Source organism: Bolinopsis microptera, chromosome 6 (assembly GCF_026151205.1).
Source record: "Bolinopsis microptera isolate Bmic1 chromosome 6, MBARI_Bmic_1.0, whole genome shotgun sequence".
NCBI lineage: Eukaryota > Metazoa > Ctenophora > Tentaculata > Lobata > Bolinopsidae > Bolinopsis > Bolinopsis microptera.
Genome location: NC_087077.1, coordinates 11,355,079 through 11,374,760, shown reverse-complemented (window position 1 = coordinate 11,374,760; position 19,682 = coordinate 11,355,079). Strand labels below are relative to the sequence as shown.

At 41.0% G+C, this 19,682-nt stretch overlaps 3 protein-coding genes across 4 annotated transcripts; all 3 read right to left on the bottom strand.

Moving 5' to 3' along the window:
- Positions 1–4,597, bottom strand: LOC134816375 (uncharacterized). Its single transcript, XM_063825197.1, has 2 exons — positions 752–4,597; positions 1–600 (listed from the first exon to the last, which is right to left on the bottom strand). Exons 1-2 carry the CDS (start codon positions 2,909–2,911, stop codon positions 487–489), a joined length of 2,274 nt encoding a protein of 757 aa, XP_063681267.1. The 5' UTR covers positions 2,912–4,597; the 3' UTR covers positions 1–486.
- Positions 3,122–4,602, bottom strand: LOC134816377 (dehydrogenase/reductase SDR family member 7-like). The gene has a single exon (XM_063825199.1). The coding sequence runs from the start codon at positions 4,590–4,592 to the stop codon at positions 3,582–3,584; it is 1,011 nt and encodes a 336-aa protein (XP_063681269.1). The 5' UTR covers positions 4,593–4,602; the 3' UTR covers positions 3,122–3,581.
- Positions 4,603–7,385: 2,783 nt separating this feature from the next.
- LOC134816528 (TGF-beta-activated kinase 1 and MAP3K7-binding protein 1-like) lies at positions 7,386–19,450 on the bottom strand. 2 transcript variants are annotated; one of them, XM_063825411.1, is made up of 14 exons: positions 19,355–19,450; positions 15,788–16,078; positions 15,554–15,597; positions 15,199–15,310; positions 14,896–15,000; positions 14,602–14,720; positions 14,374–14,451; positions 11,174–11,296; positions 10,871–11,049; positions 9,147–9,241; positions 8,764–8,915; positions 8,416–8,545; positions 7,986–8,119; positions 7,386–7,818 (listed from the first exon to the last, which is right to left on the bottom strand). In XM_063825411.1, exons 1-14 carry the CDS (start codon positions 19,362–19,364, stop codon positions 7,576–7,578), a joined length of 1,815 nt encoding a protein of 604 aa, XP_063681481.1. In that variant the 5' UTR covers positions 19,365–19,450; the 3' UTR covers positions 7,386–7,575. The 2 variants fall into 2 exon arrangements, with proteins under 2 accessions (XP_063681481.1, XP_063681482.1); XM_063825412.1 differs by lacking the exon at positions 15,788–16,078.
- Between the last annotated feature and the right edge of the window lie 232 nt (positions 19,451–19,682).

Here is a 19,682-nt window from a genome sequence, read left to right as displayed (position 1 = left end):
CTAAAGTATTGGAGTGATTGTTAAAAGGAATTCAAAATATGCGTGGTCTACTGTTAGCAGTAAGAATATTTGTTGCACAAAATACTACATTTTTGTATGTACAAGTTTTGATTATTAACGCCCATCAAGGGAATAAATATTAGCCAAAACTCCAAAAGCAACTGACAGTTTAAGTATTGTTGACAATCATGAAAACGCTTCAGTTTAATAAAATACTGTCACATTTATAGTTTATGCATCTAAAATAATATAATGATTATTAAATTCTACATTTCACACTATTGTCAATAATTTTAGCTCTGAAATATTTACAATATTTACACGTAAAATTAATAAAATATTTGATAAAGTCAGTCATAAGTCATTATAACATTAGATAAGTTAAAACAATTTATAAATCACACAACTGTCTGTACAGCTAAAGATCTGATAAGGGTGATAACACCAATAACACAATAAACATCAAGTCATTAGTCAAGATAGAACTTAGAAATGCTGCATGAATCTAGAGAGTTGTGACTCAGCTTTTGTGACCCTCGTTTGCAGTTTTGCAATTGTTAACTGATATTTTCCTTGTTGCCTCTGTAATAGCTCTTCAACCTGAGAAAGTAAAGCGTTTTAAAATTAAGTATGGATGTTTAACATGGAACTGTAACATAAAAAAGTGATAATATGAGATAGTGATAAAAACGTTTCTAATAGCACTTAGCAAGATAAGGAAAACCTAAATCAGATAATATTCTTATCTTACTTTATCAATCTCAAGCAATTTCCCATCTTTGATAGCGTCACATTTAGCATTATTATCCCTCCTCAGCCGAGTTAACTCAGCTTGTATCACCTTGACATTAGAAACCTGAGAATACTCATACTCTAGTTTATGGTATTTTTCCAGTGTCTCCAGTAGATCCGACTTTGCACTGTTCACTTCTTCAAGCAGTTCCGCCTCTTTTCCAGCATGAGATTTCTTGAAGTCGTCCACCATCTTAGTCACATGGGATTGTAGTTGAGCGGTTGGGTTTTTCCGATTTAAGAACTTTTCTGTGTCCTTAATGTAGCAGTCCAGCCTAACACGATACTCCTCGACAGCGTTCCTAAGTTTCAGTCTAAGGGCAACATTTTCTGCTTCAAGTTTGGTGTTCACGATCGATGTAGCATTATTGCAAGCTTTCAGCCTATCCAATTCTTCCACCGTGTCCTCCTTTGATTGAACAGTAACAAAAAGTCTATTCTCAAGAGCTTCTATCTTCTTCTTATGAGTTTCATTGACTTGCTGTAATGTCAGAGAGCGTTGTAACAACTCCCGTTGTTGCTCCTTTTTCACTCTCATCTCCTCCATGCCACTCAGCTCAGATTTTAGGTTCATAATCTCCTGCAACAGTTTATTTCTCTCAGAATTGGCTGCCTGTTTTTGCTCCTCAAGAGCCACTCTCATTCCTTCCATCGAGTTGAAGTTACTCTCAACCCGGCTCAGATTTGAGGGAGTTTTTTTGATTTCCGGAAGTGACGATAAAGATGTAAACGACCCTTTCCCTCGCAAATTGGCGAGTTCCTCATGCTCCATATGGAGTTGAACTAGTTCCAAACTCAACTGCTCGCACTGTCGCTCCAGACCAGTCTGTTTGCTGACCGACGTGTGATGGTTTGTCTTCAGAGTAATATACTCCGCTTGTAAATCATTTTTTAAGGCTTCCAACTGACTTTTATCATTGCTCGTCTCCTCGTACTTTGATTTCCATTCCTCCGCGTGTATTTGCGCGTTTAACAAGTCATTTTCCAGGCTGAAGATCTTGTTCATTAGTTCATATCTCTTCGTTTCGGACATATCCTTGAGCTTCACTTTCTCGACTGCCATCTCCGTAAGCTTGTTGTAGATCTCCTGCTCGTTTGTTAACTTTTGACGAACTTCATCTGATAATACTTGTTTACTGCCCAACAAATTGTTCAACTCGATGGCGACAGTGTCAATTCTCTTGTGCAAACCTTCGTTCTCTCCGATCAACCGGACGTTGTCTTTCGCCATTATTTGTAGATCGCTTTTCAAGGTTTTCACGATGGACGCATCTAAAGGTTCATCCTGTTTTTGGGATGACATTATCTGTCGGAGAAGACTCTTACTGTACACATCATTAACCATGGGATAGGATTTAATCTGTTTCATGGATTTAGCGAGGGAAAGTTGGGATTTAAAGTTTACTAACGACTTGATGTTGAAAGTAGCTGAACAGTGGAAATTGTTACCAAGATAAAACCCGACACTGTTTGCTGATAGGGAAGATGAAATGATCTTACCAGAAAACTGGTCTGATAACTTAGAAACATCTGTTATCATCTTGGTTATGTACATGTGATCAGAATGTATCATGACAACAGATAGTTCTGGAAACAGCTTGGTGATATTAGCACCACCAGATGGTGGAATAATCTCGAAACCAATCGTAAGACATAGTGTTTCAAACGAACTTGGAACATTTTCCTGAACCAAAGAAGTGACCTTAGCATCAAACTCACCGGCAGATTTAACTTCTTGCACGGCTTGTCTCTGAAATGGGTTGGCACCCCAGTCCGCTTGAAAAGCTAACGGTTGTGAAGATCCAGACAGCAAGCATCTCGCATCACTCTGGACATAATACCCAGAAACTTTGCACTTGCTGCATTCCTCCAACGAAGTGGACACTATCTCTTTACACAAACTCAGGAAGTGGTCCAGGGAACTATCTACCAGGAAGTGGGTAACATTCCGACCCACTAGCACTTGAGACAAACATCGCTCAGTCAGGTAGCTGGAGAATCTGGAGGTCTGTTCCGGGTGAAATACGCCGTTGAACTCTAGTTTGACATCTTTGTGCTCGACTGTGTTGCCGTTGACGTTCACATCTTTGGGAAGGATGGCAAATATTTCACATTCCATAAAAACCGGACATAAAATCACCTTGACGGAAAATATTAGTGATGTTAGCAATTCAGTTAAAGACAGAGTGTGATATACATATCATTACAAAGAATCCTATCGATATCTTGCTATTATTTATTAAAACAAGCGATTGCGTATTGCATATTATACGACATACGTACTGCATATTATACAAGTACATTTGAATTATTAGTCAGCAAAACAATGTTATCTGATATTATTAAGTTCAAATACCCTCAACACATTACAATATAGTTCAACCAACAAAATAAAAGAGCCCCAGATATATAACAAATTGATAACAAAGGTCACCGTTTAAACTTGTTAAGGTCGAATAACACAATTATATACATCGACTATTCAATTATTTCAATGTAAGAAAAACTCACGCGAAGGAGTAACATTACACAAAACTCGTCACTATCGTCATATTATCCAAGACAAGGTTGGGGCGCGGTTGGAGTATCAAGTTACTGTTTTAATGTGACAGAATTCGTAGTACGATAATAGAGAGTCAATAATCAATTCAATAGAAATATATTATTTAGATAAAAACACACAAAATCTAATTTAACAAAACTCTGGGATAAACTAAAAAAAGATTAAACACGATCAAATTTCTAAAGTTACATCAAGATCGAAGAAAATATGAAGATTTAACAACATTTTAGTAAAGACACTCTTTATTCTTAAACTTCTTGATCCTCTTTTGTGCACCTCTTGAAAAGAGAAAAGATTGATAAACCGAGGGTAAATACTGTGCAATATAAGTCAACAAAAGATAAGGCTGAATACTAATCCAACTCTCAGGAACACGTGCCGCCAGCGCTACAGACATCAGATACGCGAACCTGTCTGTCTCCTGCTTCCTCCCTACATCCTGGACATCCTGGTTATACTCCTTCGTCACATCCTCCGTGAAGGAGTGTAAGGAGATATTGCTCCTCACTGGTCCCGGACACACTGTGCACACGTTTATTCCGTGCGAGTACAGCTCCATTCTCAGCGAGGAGAAGAAGCCCATGACGGCGTGTTTACTAGCGGCGTACGCTGTACTACAGGGTGTTCCCATTTTACCTGTTAAACTACTGAGCGCCACTACAGTCCCAGTTTTATTAGCGATCATGGTGGGTAACACTGCTTTAGTGTGAGCTACATACCCGAAATAGTTGAGCTCCATGATACCTTTATCTACAGCTAGTTCTGTATCTTCTGCTAAGGAGCGCTGGGACCTGCCTGCATTGTTAACCAGGATATCAATCGTACCAAACCTCTCCAACACTTCACTCACCAAACCTGGCAACTTGCCAAATTCCAGAGAATCCATCGGCAACACCATGACGCTCTCAGGGTCTGCTCCATTATCTTCACACTCGGCTTTAACTTTAGTCAGCTCAGCAGCCCGTCTAGCTGACAACACTATCTTACAGGGATAGTTTGAGAGCTGCAGAGCTAGTGCTCTCCCCAAACCGGAGGAGGCACCAGTTATCCAGATAACTTTACCAGAGAAATACCGTTGTAGTCTCCAAGAAGGGTAGGTTAGAGTGGCCCATAATACAGATAGGTCGTGGTCAAGGTGGGCTAGTTTCCAGATTAGTAGTGAGAGGGAGATGATGTAGAGGTGGTTGGAGACGCAGCAGGGGAGGTAGGAGGACAGGATGGAGGCTAGACCCGACATTTCCTATGGTTATGTGACAGGGTTAGTAAGTTGTGATGTTGGGAGTTTACTGTTATTTAGGGGGGGGGGGTGTCATGTCCGTCTATGTCCGCCTATGTCCTGTCCTTTTTGGATTCTATGAGACAACGGACGTCTTTTTTGGGACATTGGCGGACACGGACGGACATTGGCGGACTCGGACGGACATTGGCGGACTAGGACGGACATTGGCGGACTCGGACGGACATTGGCGGACCCGGACGGACATTGGCGGACTTGGATGGACATTGGTGGACATTAGCGGACATTGGTGGACATTAGCGGACAAACATTTTGAGGACTGAAGAGTACTGAAGAGTACTGAAGAGTACTGAGGAGGATGGCTGAGAAGGATGGCTGAGGAGGATGGCTGAGGAGGATGACTGAGGAGGATGACTGAGGAGGATGACTGAGAGGGAGGAGGAGGAGGACTCAGGAGGAGGACTCAGAAGGAAGAGGAGGAGGACTCAGGAGGAGGACTCAGGAGGAGGACTTAGGAGAAATGAGAAGGAGGACTGAGGAGAACTGAGGAGAACTGAGGAGGAGGAGGAGGACATGAAGAAGGGCAACCTAACCACCCACACAAAACTTAATGAACAGTTACTAAAGGCTATCAGTCTCAACTCTGAAGGACAAGATCAACAGACAACATCACTGAATGTTGACATTGGCTTCAACACAGAAATTCCCCGACTCTCTGAGTATGAGGTAATCGAGAATGATACCAATACTATACAATGTTACACAGACGGCTCCAAAATGAATGAAAAAGTTGGAGCAGGAGTGTACATTGTGGACAACGACAACCCCACATGTGAGGAGTCATACCACCTAGGAATCAACTCAACCGTCTTACAGGCCGTGCCTACGGCAAAAATATTACGGGAATCTGGGACCAAAACTAGAAAAATAATCATAAACTGCGATAGCCAGGCGACAATAATGGCAATGAGCAACATCAAAGTCAAATCTAAAAGCACCAGCACGGCTATAAGTGAGCTTAACCAACTAGCAATGGACAATCAAGTCCTACTACGATGGATACCAGCTCACAAAGGCTACGATGGCAACGAAAAGGCAGACTCTCTTGCCAAAAAAGGCTCCGACAATCTGGACTTCGTTCAAGTGCAACTACCAATACCAAAAGTATTATGGAAGGGAGCACTGCGGAGTATAAGTCATCGGAAGATGAGGGAAAGATGGAGAACTTTACCCAAAACTCACTTTAAACGAGTATGGAGACAAAAGTTCGCCAGATCAATCCCGAAACTTGGCAAAGAGAGCACAAGAACAGCAACACAATTCCTCACGGGACATTGTGAATTAAACTATCACATCAATAAGTACAAGCCGACAACTGTCCCTAAAACCTGTCCACACAGTCTCATGGAAGAGGAGACAATGAACCACTTTATTGGTCAGTGCCCGAAATGGTCTTACCAGCGAGGAGGATACTTTGACTCCTTCTACCTTAGTGTGACAGATATAGTGGACAAGTTCTCATTACCAAGGATCATCGGCTTTATACAAGCAACAAAACGTTTTACCAAATGTGGAGAGGACAAGGCTTAACCTTGCTTTCTTCACAGATTAACTTTACCGGGGTAAGCACAGGGCTTCAATGCTCTTATAGTGGTTTTGATCTATTCCTTAGTAGTAAAGACCACTGCCCCCTACAAAGAAGAAGAATAGGAGGAGGAGAAGGAGGGGGACTGGGAGAGGACTGGGGAGGAGGAGGACTGATGAGAAGGATGAGGAGGAGGACCCAGGAGGAGGAGGACTGAGGACCGAGGAGGAAGAGGAGGAGGATGAAGAGGAGGAGGAGGACCCAGGAGGAGGAGGACTGAGGAGGAGGACTGAGGAGGACTGAGGAGGATGACTGAGAGGGAAGAGGAGGAGGAGGAGGACTGAGGAGGACTGAGAAGGAGGAGGAGGAGGAGGAGGACTGAATAGGAGGAGGAGGGGGACTGGGGGAGGACTGAGGAGGAGGATGGAGTACTGAGGAGAAGGATGAGGAGGACTGAGGAGGACTGAGGGCTGAGGTGGAAGAGGAGGAGGATGAAGAGGAGGAGGAGGACCCAGGAGGAGGACTCAGGAGGAGGAGGAGGACTGGGGAGGAGGAGGACTGTTGAGGACTGATGAGGAGGACTGAGGACGAGGAGGAGGAGTAAGAGGAGGACTGAGGAGGGGAGGAGGAAGAGGACTGAGGAAGATCAGGAAGACCCAGGGGGAGGAGGAGGAAGAGTAGGAGGAGGAAGCATCTAAATGTTATTTCCATTTTTGTCCGTTTTTGTCCATTTTTGTCCGTTTTTGTCCGCTCTATTTTTTGTCCGTTTTGAAAATATAGGGTACCGAACGGACAAAAAACATGATCCCCCTATAACAGCAAAAATTGAACATTTTATTTAGCAATTTAGGTGTCCATTAATGTCCGCCTATGTCCGTCTATGTCCGCCTATGTCCGCCTATGTCCGTCTATGTCCGCCTATGTCCGCCTATGTCCGCCTATGTCCTGTCCTTTTTGGATTCTATGAGACAAGCGGACATAGACGGACGTGACACCCCCCCCCCCCCCCCTATTTAAGATGATTCATGTTATGTTCCTTGACATGACAATCTTACATTTAATTGTTCAGACGTTGGACAATTATATACGTATTTGTTATTACTAGATTTCTAGATCAGAACTTAATTTTCTAGTAATGTTTGCCTTCAAATAATAGCACTATGCCGAAAATGAAGTAATTTAAAAGTCAACAAATTTTGGACGCAAAATTAGTAAAATTGAAAATAATCATTGGGTCAAATATTCGATGATAAAACTTCAATTTGCGAAATATGTACAAACTTTCATAAATTTTCAAACAAAAAACATTTCATCATATCAAATCTGATAAATCTTGTAAATCTTTCACGGAGTGAAATATAGCACGCGGTCATTTTGAGAAAAAGGTGACATAACCCTTCACACAGCAGCCTGTTTATCTAGCAACTCAGTTATATTTTCAGGTAGTCCCAACTCTTCAATAATCCACTTCATCACTACATCGTCCGGGAAGTCGTCTCCTAATTTGATGTACGGCTCGTCAGCAGAGTCGTCCGGGCGGAAGTGTACTTGAGAGGGAGATACAGGAGCGGGGGAATGTGGAGGTAAGGGAGAGGAGAGGGAGAGGGGGGATCCAGTGTGGGTTAGAGTTAGTGGTGGCATCTGAAAGGGTTGAGAGTTAGGTGCTAGCAGCAGATAGGGAACATTTTATTGTTAAATAATCGTCTAAAGTCCCTTTTATACAGTTAAATGATAATTTCATTTTGAGAAATAGAGTGCATTATATTTAGTTTAGTAGAAAATGGCGCAATTGGCACACAAAGACTAACAGAGAATTTCCCAGATGATCCAGTAGATTGGACAGAGCTGATCATATCAACGAGGTCGTTAGTTCGAGGTTGAGGAGTGGTTGTGTCTCCAGAAGATGTTGAGCAGAACGAGAATGAGGATCGGAATATCGTTCCTGTTATGGAATGTTTTCTTCAGAAATAGTTTTGTCTTCAGAAATAGTTATATCTTCAGAAATAGTTATATCTTCAGAAATAGTTATATCTTCAGAAATAGTTAAATCTTCAGAAATAGGTATACCTTCAGAAATAGTTATACCTTCAGAAATAGTTATCTTCAGAATAGTTGACGAAATGTCCATGAATATCGTCTTTAAAGTTTGACGTGGTGCAATTTGCAAATGTAAAATAATTGAAGATCTACACAAAGTTAACACTAAATTTCCAATTGGACGTAAAGGATTAGACTAACCAGAGTGGTTGCGTTTGTGACCATACAGCTTATTAGGGTTATTGAATAGCCGTACTGTGAGCGTCATATCGTCCCTTCGACAGCAGTTATTACATCCAAAACTGTACGAGTCGAAGTGACTCTTGCAAATCTGAAGATTTTAATTTGTTTAAGGCGATGTTCTCAGTTAATTTTTAAATTTGAGCCTCACTCGAATGTATTTATCGGTTGAAAGTTAGTGTCTAGTACTCAATTCTGAGGGTATTAGACACTAACTTTTTGTAAGTAGGCAATGAAAACAACATAAATTATTTCTGTTTAACTTGTTGTTGAATGAGATAAACATGAGGTTTTTTAATTTAAACCCACGTATTCCAGAACATTGTCAGCAGCTTTCTGGCAATCTCTGTGCTGCTTCAGTTCGTCATGTAGAAGATAGGCTATCCTAATGTTAGGGTCCGGCGAGAGATTCTTCACTTCGGGAGAACAATCTGACATTTCTTCAACCGCATGGTACACACCTGTGGAGTGTGGATGGACAGCTGATAATTTGGTCGGAACAGCTCTACCTATACTAATGTTAAGATTAACGTAGAATTGCAGGAATCCAGTTGCAGTCTAAAAGAACATACTTAATCCCTAGACAGTAAGCACGGCAATTAGTAAGTTGCATTGAGAACCGATAATAAAGTTTTGACCGCTAAAAACTTAAGTGAAAATGTCATTAATCTAAAAAAGACTATATGACTTACCGTCACTCATAAGGAAGAGAAAATAGAAGGATTTGTCAATTTGAAGACCAGTTGTAACATGAGGTTTGGAGATGACTGGCGGACCTGTTGCTCCACTGAAATGAGTTTATATCTCACTTGAAAGCAAACGGGGTTTAAAATCATGTCATTTTATCTTTAGAGCTCAACTTTGGTCATAACCTACTCAGTACTCAGTTTGATTCGGATTTTCTATTGAAAATATAACACATATTTTTTCCTGCATTCGTTTCCTAATCAACTTTAACATCGAATCTTATTTTGTAATATCTTTTGTAATCTATTTATCAGGCGACAGTCTGTTCGACCCTTGGTTGAATCAGAACGTAATTTGCAGCTCATCTTAAATTTCTATTTTCAGCATATCGTGCAAAACATATTGATATTCAAGCTGGTTCAGAGAAATTCTGAGTGGTTTTAAATGAAGTAAGAGCTGATAAAGTTAAATCAAGTCCAATGGGATCAGTCAGCATGACGCACAGAAAATTATACAGTGACCTAGGTCTTACAGCGAGGACGGGATTGAATTATCATCGCTCTGATAATACGGTTTGCAAATTGGAGAACGTGGTTTCGTGAGGTAGATTGGCTGTTGTAATTTTGTGAGAACCGGTCAGCACTGAAGTAATCATCCGGTTTGAATGTTAAGTCACGCCACCGCCAGCTATTTAATACAGTGTTCACTCAGTGAGATGCTCATTCAGTGGCCCTCTCTTCGCATTCATTGCAGAGTCAGGGAGAGGGGTTTTTTCGCTTTTACTTCAGTTCATTTTATTTTGTATGATTCCTTTGCGTTCATTTCTTTTTGGAGGCATTATGTTATGAGTCGTGGTAAAAATGTTGTGTAAAAATGTTCGTGATCATGTTCCATTCTCATGACACTTTTTTGTTCTTACTCAGATTGGACAATATTGTTAAACCATCGTGATTCTGATTACATAATTAATATAATTGTACTTAATAACCTCCACCTTTAGCAAGTTCGGTTGAAGATGAAAACAACCCTGATGCTATTAGCAGGCTTACTACTCCTAACTCTAGGACAAGCTAAACCTGCTGCTGACAGTGAACCTCATCCACCTATCTGCTTCTACAAAGGTGCTCTGTACAATCTAGGAGATTCCTTCAAAGATAGCTGCAACGACTGCAGATGTGGTCTGAACGGACAAGTTGCCTGCACCAAGATGCTCTGTGCACCTTGTCTTTATGCTGGACCAGATGGACGCACCATGCGGGCTTATGGAGGAAGCTTCAATGACGGTTGCAACAATTGTGGGTGCGACAGTGGAGATGTTACTTTCTGCACATTCATGTTCTGCCCTCACAAGTGTCAAATCACAAACGACGAGGGACACAGCGGGTGGGTAGACCTTGGCACAACCATTATCCAGATACAGGAGGGGGTACCAAAAGTTTGTGTCTGCAAGAGCTCTGGTGACTTCATTGGTTACTCTGGTATGCAGTGTGAATAAGTTTGCAGAAACATTTCGGGCAGTTAATTTATTTAAGCTGATCTAGGCTTTTTAATGAACTTGATTAAGTTAATCAGTTATGGCTTGATTTTTTTAGAGGGAGAAAAATGCGTGTTTATATAATATGATTATACTTATTATTTTATTAGTTATTTTGAATTAAGCCAAACATTTTATACTTTTTTTTCTTTTTTTTTTACAATCAAATTTGATGAGTTATGGAGTAACCCCCACCTCAAAATATCGAAGTCCTTGTAGCCCCATTTAACAGCAAAATCTCCGATAGACCGTGTGGTCTCCATGGAACCCACACGACGCTTGGTTTGTATCTGCTGTCTGTTGAGTCCCAGCTGGGAGAGACGGTCTAGTTCGTTATCGTTAGCTGTCGTGTGGTCTTCTGTCAGCTGATCAATCTGCGAATCACGTGGTCAAGAAGTTTAAATTATAGCCTATTTTAGTGTAAATTTAAGTAACGTACGTTCAAATTAAATTGTTCCAATCAATCTCACTCAAATAATAAGAACGTATTATACAAACCTTAAACTCAACATTAGAATCAGTTCCAGGAACGTAGGTACAGAGGATTACACGAGAGTCTCCAACGTTAGCTACATACAGCGTGTTCTCATGTATAACTGCTACTGCAACCGTTGTTCCGCCCTGAGGATATTAAACTTTATCTCAGCTACAACTTACTGTGTGTACTGTGGAAACGGTGTGAAGTGAATTTTGTAAAAGAATTACCGTGAAGAGGATTTTAAGAATTTATAAGGGGGGGGGGATCATGTTATTTTTTGTCCGTTTTTGTCCGTTTTTGTCCGTTAATTTTTGTCCGTTTTGAAAATATAGCTGCCAAACGGACAAAAACGGACAAAAACGGACAAAAATTGTAACTTTTGATTTAAATTTTCTCCACAATTTGTAACAGGCTATCTGCAGAAATGAGTAGCCCGGTTAATGACCATGGTCCTTTCTCAAACTTTTAATCTTCAATTAGGCACAAAGAATAGTCTACACATTTTTTAATAACATAAAAAGGGATGAAAAGTTTTATTACTGGAGAGTAAAACTTTGTTAAACACAAAGATTCTTGAGCACATTTTGAGTCAGACTCAAATGCGCTTAAAAACATTTTAGTATATATAACAATAAATTATGTTAACAATAATACCAACAATAATTATAAATTGAACAAATTATTGAGAGATGAAAGAGAGGAAAAGGAGGAGGGGGGACTGAGTAGGGGGACTGAGGAGGGAGAGGAGGGGGGCTGAGGAGGAGTGAGACTGAGAAGGAGAACTGAGGAGGAGGAATGAATAGGAGGAGGAGAAGAAGGACTCAAGAGGAGGAGGACCCAAGAGGAGGAGGACCCAGGAAAAGGCCCCATGAGGAGGACTGGGGAGGAGGAGGACCGATGAGGACTGATGAGGACTGATAAAGAGGACTAAGGACGAGGAGGAGGAGGAGAAGGAGTGAGCAGTGAGGAGGAGGACTGATGAGGAGAAGGAGGTGTATGATCTGAGGAGGATGAGGAGGAGAAAGGAGATAAAGGATGAGGATAAGGAGGACTGAGGAGGAGGACTGGTGAAGAGGACTGATGAGGAGGAGGACTGAGAAGGGGAGGACTTAGGAGGACTGAGGAGGGGAGGACTTAGGAGGAAGAGGAGGATTGAGCAGGAGGAGGACTGAGGAGTAGAAGGAGGAAGAAGACTGAGGAGGATCAGGAGGACCCAGGAAGAGGAGGAAGAGGAGGAGGACTGAGGAGGAGAAGGAGGACCCAAGAGGAGGAACCAGGAAGAAGAGGAGGAGGAGGACTGAGAAGGAGGAGTGAGACTGAGAAGGAGAACTGAGGAGGAGGAATGAATAGGAGGAGGAGGAGAAGAAGGACTCAAGAGGAGGACTGAGGAGGAGGAGGACTAAGGAGAAGGATGAGGAGGAGGACCCAAGAGGAGGAGGACCCAAGAGGAGGAGGACCCAGGAGGAGGACCCAGGAAAAGGCACCAAAAGGAGGACTGGGGAGGAGGAGGACTGATGAGTGATGAGGACTGATGAGGACTGATAAAGAGGACTAAGGACGAGGAGGAGGAGGAGGAGGAGGAGGAGAAGGAGTGAGCAGTGAGGAGGAGGACTGATGAGGAGGAGGTGTATGAGGAGGATGAGGAGGAGAAAGGAGATGAAGGAAGGAGATGAAGGATGAGGATAAGGAGGACTGAGGAGGAGGACTGGTGAAGAGGACTGATGAGGAGGAGGACTGAGAATGGGAGGACTTAGGAGGACTGAGGAGGGGAGGACTTAGGAGGAAGAGGAGGATTGAGGAGGAGGAGGACTGAGGAGTAGAAGGAGAAAGAAGACTGAGGAGGATCAGGAGGACCCAGGAGGAGGAGGAAGAGGAGGAGGACTGAGGAGGAGAAGGAGGACCCAGGAGGAGGAACCAGGAAGAAGAGGAGGAGGAGGACTGAGAAGGAGGACTGAGAAGGAGAAGGAGGACTGATGAGGAGGATGAGGATGAGGAGGAGGGTGACTGGGGAAAGGATTGAGGAGGAGGAAGACTGAGGAGGAGGAAGAGGAGAAGGACTGAGGAGGAGAAGGACTGAGGAGAAGGAAGAGGAGGAGGACTGAGGAGGAGGACCCAGGAGGAGGAGGACACAGGAAAAGGCCCCAGGAGGAGGAGGATGACTTGGGAGGAGGAGGACTGATGAGGACTGATGAGAAGGAGAAGTAAGTGGATGAAGAGGATGAGGAGGACTGAGGAGGAGGACTGGTGAGCAGGAGGAGGAGGACCCAGGAGGAGAAGGAGGAGGAGGTGGATAACTGCGGAGGAGGAGAAGGACTGAGGAGGAGAAGAGGGATCCAGGAGGAGGAGGAGGAGGACTGAGGAGGAGGACTAAGGAGAAGGAGGACTGATGAGGAGGATGAGGAGGAGGGTGACTGGGGAAAGGACTGAGAAGGACTGAGGAGGAGAATGCGGACTGAGGAGGAGGAACCAGGAAAAGGAGGAGGAGGACTGAAGAGGAGGACTGAGAAGGCGAAGGAGGACTGATGAGGAGGATGAGGATGAGGAGGAGGGTGACTGGGGGAGGACTGAGGAGGAGGGTGACTGGGTGAGGACTGAGGAATATGAGGAAGACTGAGGAGGAGGAGGAAGAGGAGAAGGACTGAGGAGGAGAAGGACTGAGGAGGATGACTGAGGAGGAGGAGGACTGAGGAGGAGGAGGAGGACTGAGAAGGAGGAGGACTGAGGAGGAGGAGGACTGAGGAGGAGGAGGAGGAGGAGGAGGAGGAGGAGGAGGAGGAGGAGGAGGAGTGAATAGGAGGAGGAGGGGGACTGGGCAGGACTGAGGAGGAGGACTGAGGAAAAGGATGAGGAGGAGGACTGAGAAGGAGGACTGAGCTGAGGAGGAGAACTGAGGACTGAGGAGGAAGAGGAGGAGGATGAAGAGGAGGTGGACCCAAGAGGAGGAGGTCCCAGGAGGAGGACCCAGGAGGAGGACTCAGGAGGAGGAGGAGGATGACTGAGGAAGACTGAGGAGGAGGAGGAAGCATCTAAATATTATTTCCATTTTTGTTATTTTTTGTCCGTTTTTGTCCGTTTTTGTCCGCTCTATTTTTTGTCCGTTTTGATAATATAGGGTTCCGAACGGAAAATAAATGCTATTATAGTTTGTGCCTGAGGAGATGCATACTGTACCACTGTTATGTAGCTTTTTTCAGAATATTCCTAAGTTAGCTACACACACCTTTATTTGGTCCTCTATTTCCCCGAGCCGATGAATCTCGTCAGGGTAAGCTTGGTATGCTTCGTACGAGTTATTTGTCTGAAACAGGATAAATTGTCAGTTTTAGTTTTTTTAATTACATAAATTTCCGACAATTAACCAAATTTTCAACTTTGGCACCTCAAACAATAAATTCTCTGCCAAGTCATAATTAAATGATCAACGACTTTCCAGTTAAACTAAACTTACTCCTGCAATTTTAACTTTGATATCAGCCCGCTCCTCCAAAAGTGGCATTATACGTTCGTGCAGATGCTTGTCTACATTACTTATACAGTGCTCCAGTACTTCTGCTATGTTCTGTTTTCCTGTTCGAAGTTATTTCTAGTTAAGAAATTGAAACTGGATTTGGCCGGTCTCACAAAAAATAGTTTTTAATCTGCTGTTTGCGAGATTCAACTACATACTACATAGTACAGTGTGGAAGTGTGATGTTAAAACTCTTGTTTTGATAGTTCTACAAATACAAATGAGGCCTCTCACCTAACATAATGCTCCGACAGAACTCTTTAACAAGAGTATCACGTGAGAAGTGGGCCACCTCAGAACCGTCATGTCCGTCCAGCACCGCGTAGAAGTAGTCATTTCCTGAAAACTTCATGTTTGGAATTTTATGTGATATAAGTTCTTCTGAATAACTCTTAGCTAAACAAAACAGTCAGTCGGATGATCGTGGTATTGCAATCGCATTACTGATTACACAGAGAAAAAAATCAAGAATTTAAAACATGCTCGGACTTGTTGTAGCAGATAATATTACGAACAGGTAAATCCTTATTATCTTACCTAAGCTGTATCTAAAGAACGTATCCTCATAACCATGACTCTTGCTGTTTGTTTTGTATGTCTGGTTAACTTGATTACTTGTTCCACTAAGCAAACACGTCTTTAAGAGCTCCTGAATATTAAAAATATCAGATTGGAAATATCAGATTGGAAATATCAGATTGAAAATATCAGATTGTTGTCTTAATTCCTTTTCGGATAATAAGACGAATAAGAATTATCTGGAAACAAAATCTAAATCTGCAGTCTGACTCCATACAGGTAAGAAGTCAAACCGAATACACGTCTTGTAAATAAAAGGGAGGTTTTATACCATAATATTACAACTTCATGTTTAAACAGAAAGATAACTCACAAGAGGATCTACATTTTCGTACGAATGATGAGCGGGCTCTTCTTCTGAAGGATACGTCTACATTAATTAATGCGGTTCAACACCATAATGTAAATTTAAGCTCGCTGATGTTTGTTAAAAGGTGCACCGGAATTTTACAGTATCAGACTGTTTGTCTTAATGTATGTTTGATCAAGTTTAGGATTTAATGAGATTATGCCTGGTCAGAAAATTCAGTGGATGTGTGAAATAAACCTGAACTAATCCGGTCATTAGAAGTCTGAGTTTTCTGTGAAAACAACAATGTTGAACACCGTCTCTGAAGACACTCAGACAAACTCCTGTCAGTCAAGTCATCTTCACTGTCACTTAAATCAGTCTGAGTCTGCTGGGTGAACTTCAGTTGCAGTCTGTTTGGTTTGTCGGGAATGATCTGTGTTATTTCACAGTCTGAACTGTCCACCTGGTCTGTTTGGGTGTTGGTGGTCTGGCATGTTGGACTTGTTACTCTGTCCACTTGGGTGTGTCTGCTTTTGAGCGTCTTTCCTTTATGGACACGTTCATATGAGTTTGAGGATATTGGTAAATAAAAATAATAGCGTTTTTGACGATAGTGGCTTAATTTTGACACCTATTAACCTAACACGTTCATAAGTTCTGAACATTAGCCACATAACCCATACTCCCATATGCACTGCTCAGAAAGAAAATCTATTGTTGTTAGGCACTAAAATGTATCAAATGTCACATTTTGTGTGACTTAATTAACTGCAGTTGTCTAATTACCATTCCTTGGCCTGAAACATAGTAGATTAGGTCAATCTAACAATTATGATACAACATTGGTTAAAGGGCACGGATTGAACGGTTACAAGGCAATATTTAGGTAACTTTGTCACACTCAGAATACCATACCTCTATTCTACTGTGATGTGTCCTCAAAACCCTTTTTACTCAGTATTTGATGGTTGATCTACCAAGTACGGAGTACCAATCATAGCCCTTAAATATGTTGCTTTGAAAAGTTAGCTAATACAGGCACTTGGTTATTGGGAAATGAGGTTAATTCTGTCACAATATATGGAATTTAAAATTTTGGGCGAATTATTTATATCTGATTTTGGTTTGAAAGGCGGGAAAACTTTACATGATGACAATGTAGTTGATGCAAGTTAAGATCAGTTGATGTTTACATTGTCACAAAAAATTATACGAAATCGCAAATAGGTTAAAAACAATGATTATATAATGAAATAGTCTCCTTTAATAACTCTTATAATAACTGATGTGACAAAGTAAACATGTCTTGCCCCTATTTTGAAGATCTATATATTCTATAACTTTATTAGAATTCAACATTCTTTCAGAAAAAATTGGTAGAATATTGTCCAGAACATCAAAGCTCAAGTTTAACAATTTTAGGTTAAATTTGTCAAAGTCACTAAAAATGTGACAAAATTACCTTTTCCTGCCCAAAAATTTCAAGATAGTGTGTAAAAATTAGCATATGCTGCCTTATTACCTAAATAAATCAATCCACACTACAAAAAATATATGTTAATGTGATGACGATTACCTAACTCTAATAATTTATTATTAGAGTTAGGTAATCGTCATCACATTAACAATTCTAATAGAGTTATAGATCTTCAAAATAGGGGCAAGACATGTTTACTTTGTCACATCAGTTATAACTGATGTGACAAAGTAAACATGTCTTGCCCCTATTTTGAAGATCTATAACTCTATTAGAATTCAATACTCTTTCAGAAACGATTGGTAGAATATTGTCCAGAACATCAGAGCTCAAGTTTAGCAATTTTAGGTTAAATTTGTCTAAGTCACTAAAAATGTGACAAAATTACCTTTTCCTGCCCCAACAATTTCAAGATAGTGTGTAAAAATTAGCATAGGCTGCTTTATTACCTAAATAAATCAATCCAAACTACAAAAGAATACATGTTAATGTGATGACGATTACCTAATTCTAATAATAACTGATGTGACAAAGTAAACATGTCTTGCCCCTATTTTGAAGATCTATTTATCTATAACTGTATTAGAATTCAACATTCTTTCAGAAACGATTGGTAGAATATTGTCCAGAACATCAGAGCTCAAGTTTAACAATTTCAGGTTAAATTTGTCTAAGTCACTAAAAATGTGACAAAATTAACTTTTCCTGCCCCAACAATATCAAGATAGTGTGTTAAAATTGGCATAGGAATTAGGATGCTTTATTGCCTATATTAATCGATCCATACTACGAAAAAGATCGGTTAATCTGATGACGATTACCTAACTCTTATAATAACTGATGTGACAAAGTAAACATGTCTTTGAAGAACTATACCTCTATTAGAATACTATGTAACTTTATCATCAACAAAATTTCGATAAACTAGTTATTTTGCCAGCAAGGAGCTGACAGAGTTATAATAATTTTTTTGTGACGAAATTACCCTATTTTTGACCATGTTGCGGTAGTTTAATTGTGACACTGTTAACATATTACCACCCGATAATGATTTATGTGACTGGTGCATGGTACTAGCAGTGTTTTTCGATCCATAGTACGGCCAGGTAGCGCAGTTGGTTAGAACGCCTGTCTTACAATCGTTAGGTTACGAGTTCGAAACCCACTGACTGCCTGGTCGTGGGGTGAGCGTCGTCGACGTTCAGCTAAGGATCATGAGTGGTCTATGCAGCCCCCCGGTCTACTCAGCCGAATACTCGAGAAATCGGGTGTGAGGGTTAAATGAGGAGCTGCACATTGCAGCAAAGTCTCGGACGAAGAAAGTATGGTACACACTACCTTAACCGTCACTGGCCAAAAAGATCCTTCGGCTTCCTGTAATTGGCTGGTTGCACTTGTGTAACATTGTGGCTGTTGGAATACACCGAAGTAAAATAAGTGTATAGATAAAAAAAAAATACAAAGGGTTTAAGCTGGTATATCATTATTTGTTCAATCTCACACATGTTCAGATATCATCAAGATTATGTGACAAAGTAAACTTGTCTGTGCCTTCTGTGTTTTAATTCCTTGCGACTATATGATATAATAACAATTCCTAGCACTTCCAGGCCATTAAATAAACCTACACTACTCAGCATTGCTTATCAGGGTTCCCTAAACATTCTTCACATATTTTCTTAAATGTGTGACACAGTAAACCTGAGTGCACCATCTAACGAAAAAAGTCGTCAAATATGTAGGTAATGGTCATATGTACCCATCCAATCAACTGGACACTCAAAATTTTGGTCAAAAACGGCAGCAAGGGGTCCATATTTACTCTGTCACATGTTTATAGTGTGACAATGTAACCATTTCCGTGCCGGCCGTATTTAAGCGATATCTTATCACCTGATTAAGATATCGTTATGTGACAAAGTTAGCCTAGAGGATGAGACGATTATCCTAACCATTTCATAGTGTGACCAAGTCAACTACACTGTGCCTTTTAATAGGGTCACTTATATTTACCAATATCCTCAAACTCAAATGAACGTGTCCTTATACATTGTAATATTAATTTAAAGTAGTGCTGCTGATCTGGATACTAGGAGGGTGGTGAGCTTTGTTTCCAACCTTGATGCGGTAACTTTTGTGTGGGGTTTTACTGGAGCTGATTGTTAATCGCTATTATGTGGCATGCAATTATGGTTCACCTCCCCACTAGTATCACCACTAACCAGATGGAAGGAATATTTAGGGTAAATTACCATGAAATTAAAACATCATCTTACGTTTCTGACTATAAAATCTTACGAAGTTGACATAGATAATCTTAACAAAATCAAGAGTAATAAACTTACGTGTACTCATATTGCGTTAGAATATTACATCAGACAACCAAAATATGTAGCAGCGCAACTAAGTGTGTATACCAACTTTGGTCTGACTTGTCATCTGTGAACCGTGAAATATATTATATATGTGATTTTTATTTTAGCTTAAATCTGTTTCAGTACTCATTGCATTCATTGATCAAAAATCAAATGTTTGCTTATTATGCTATGTATTATGTGCTTGAGCAACGAAACAAACTGGATACGACAAATCTAGAAAATAACATGATGATTAAACAGTAGAGCTGATTACAGGTACAGGTTAAAGAAACCTAGATCGGAATTCAGAATAGGT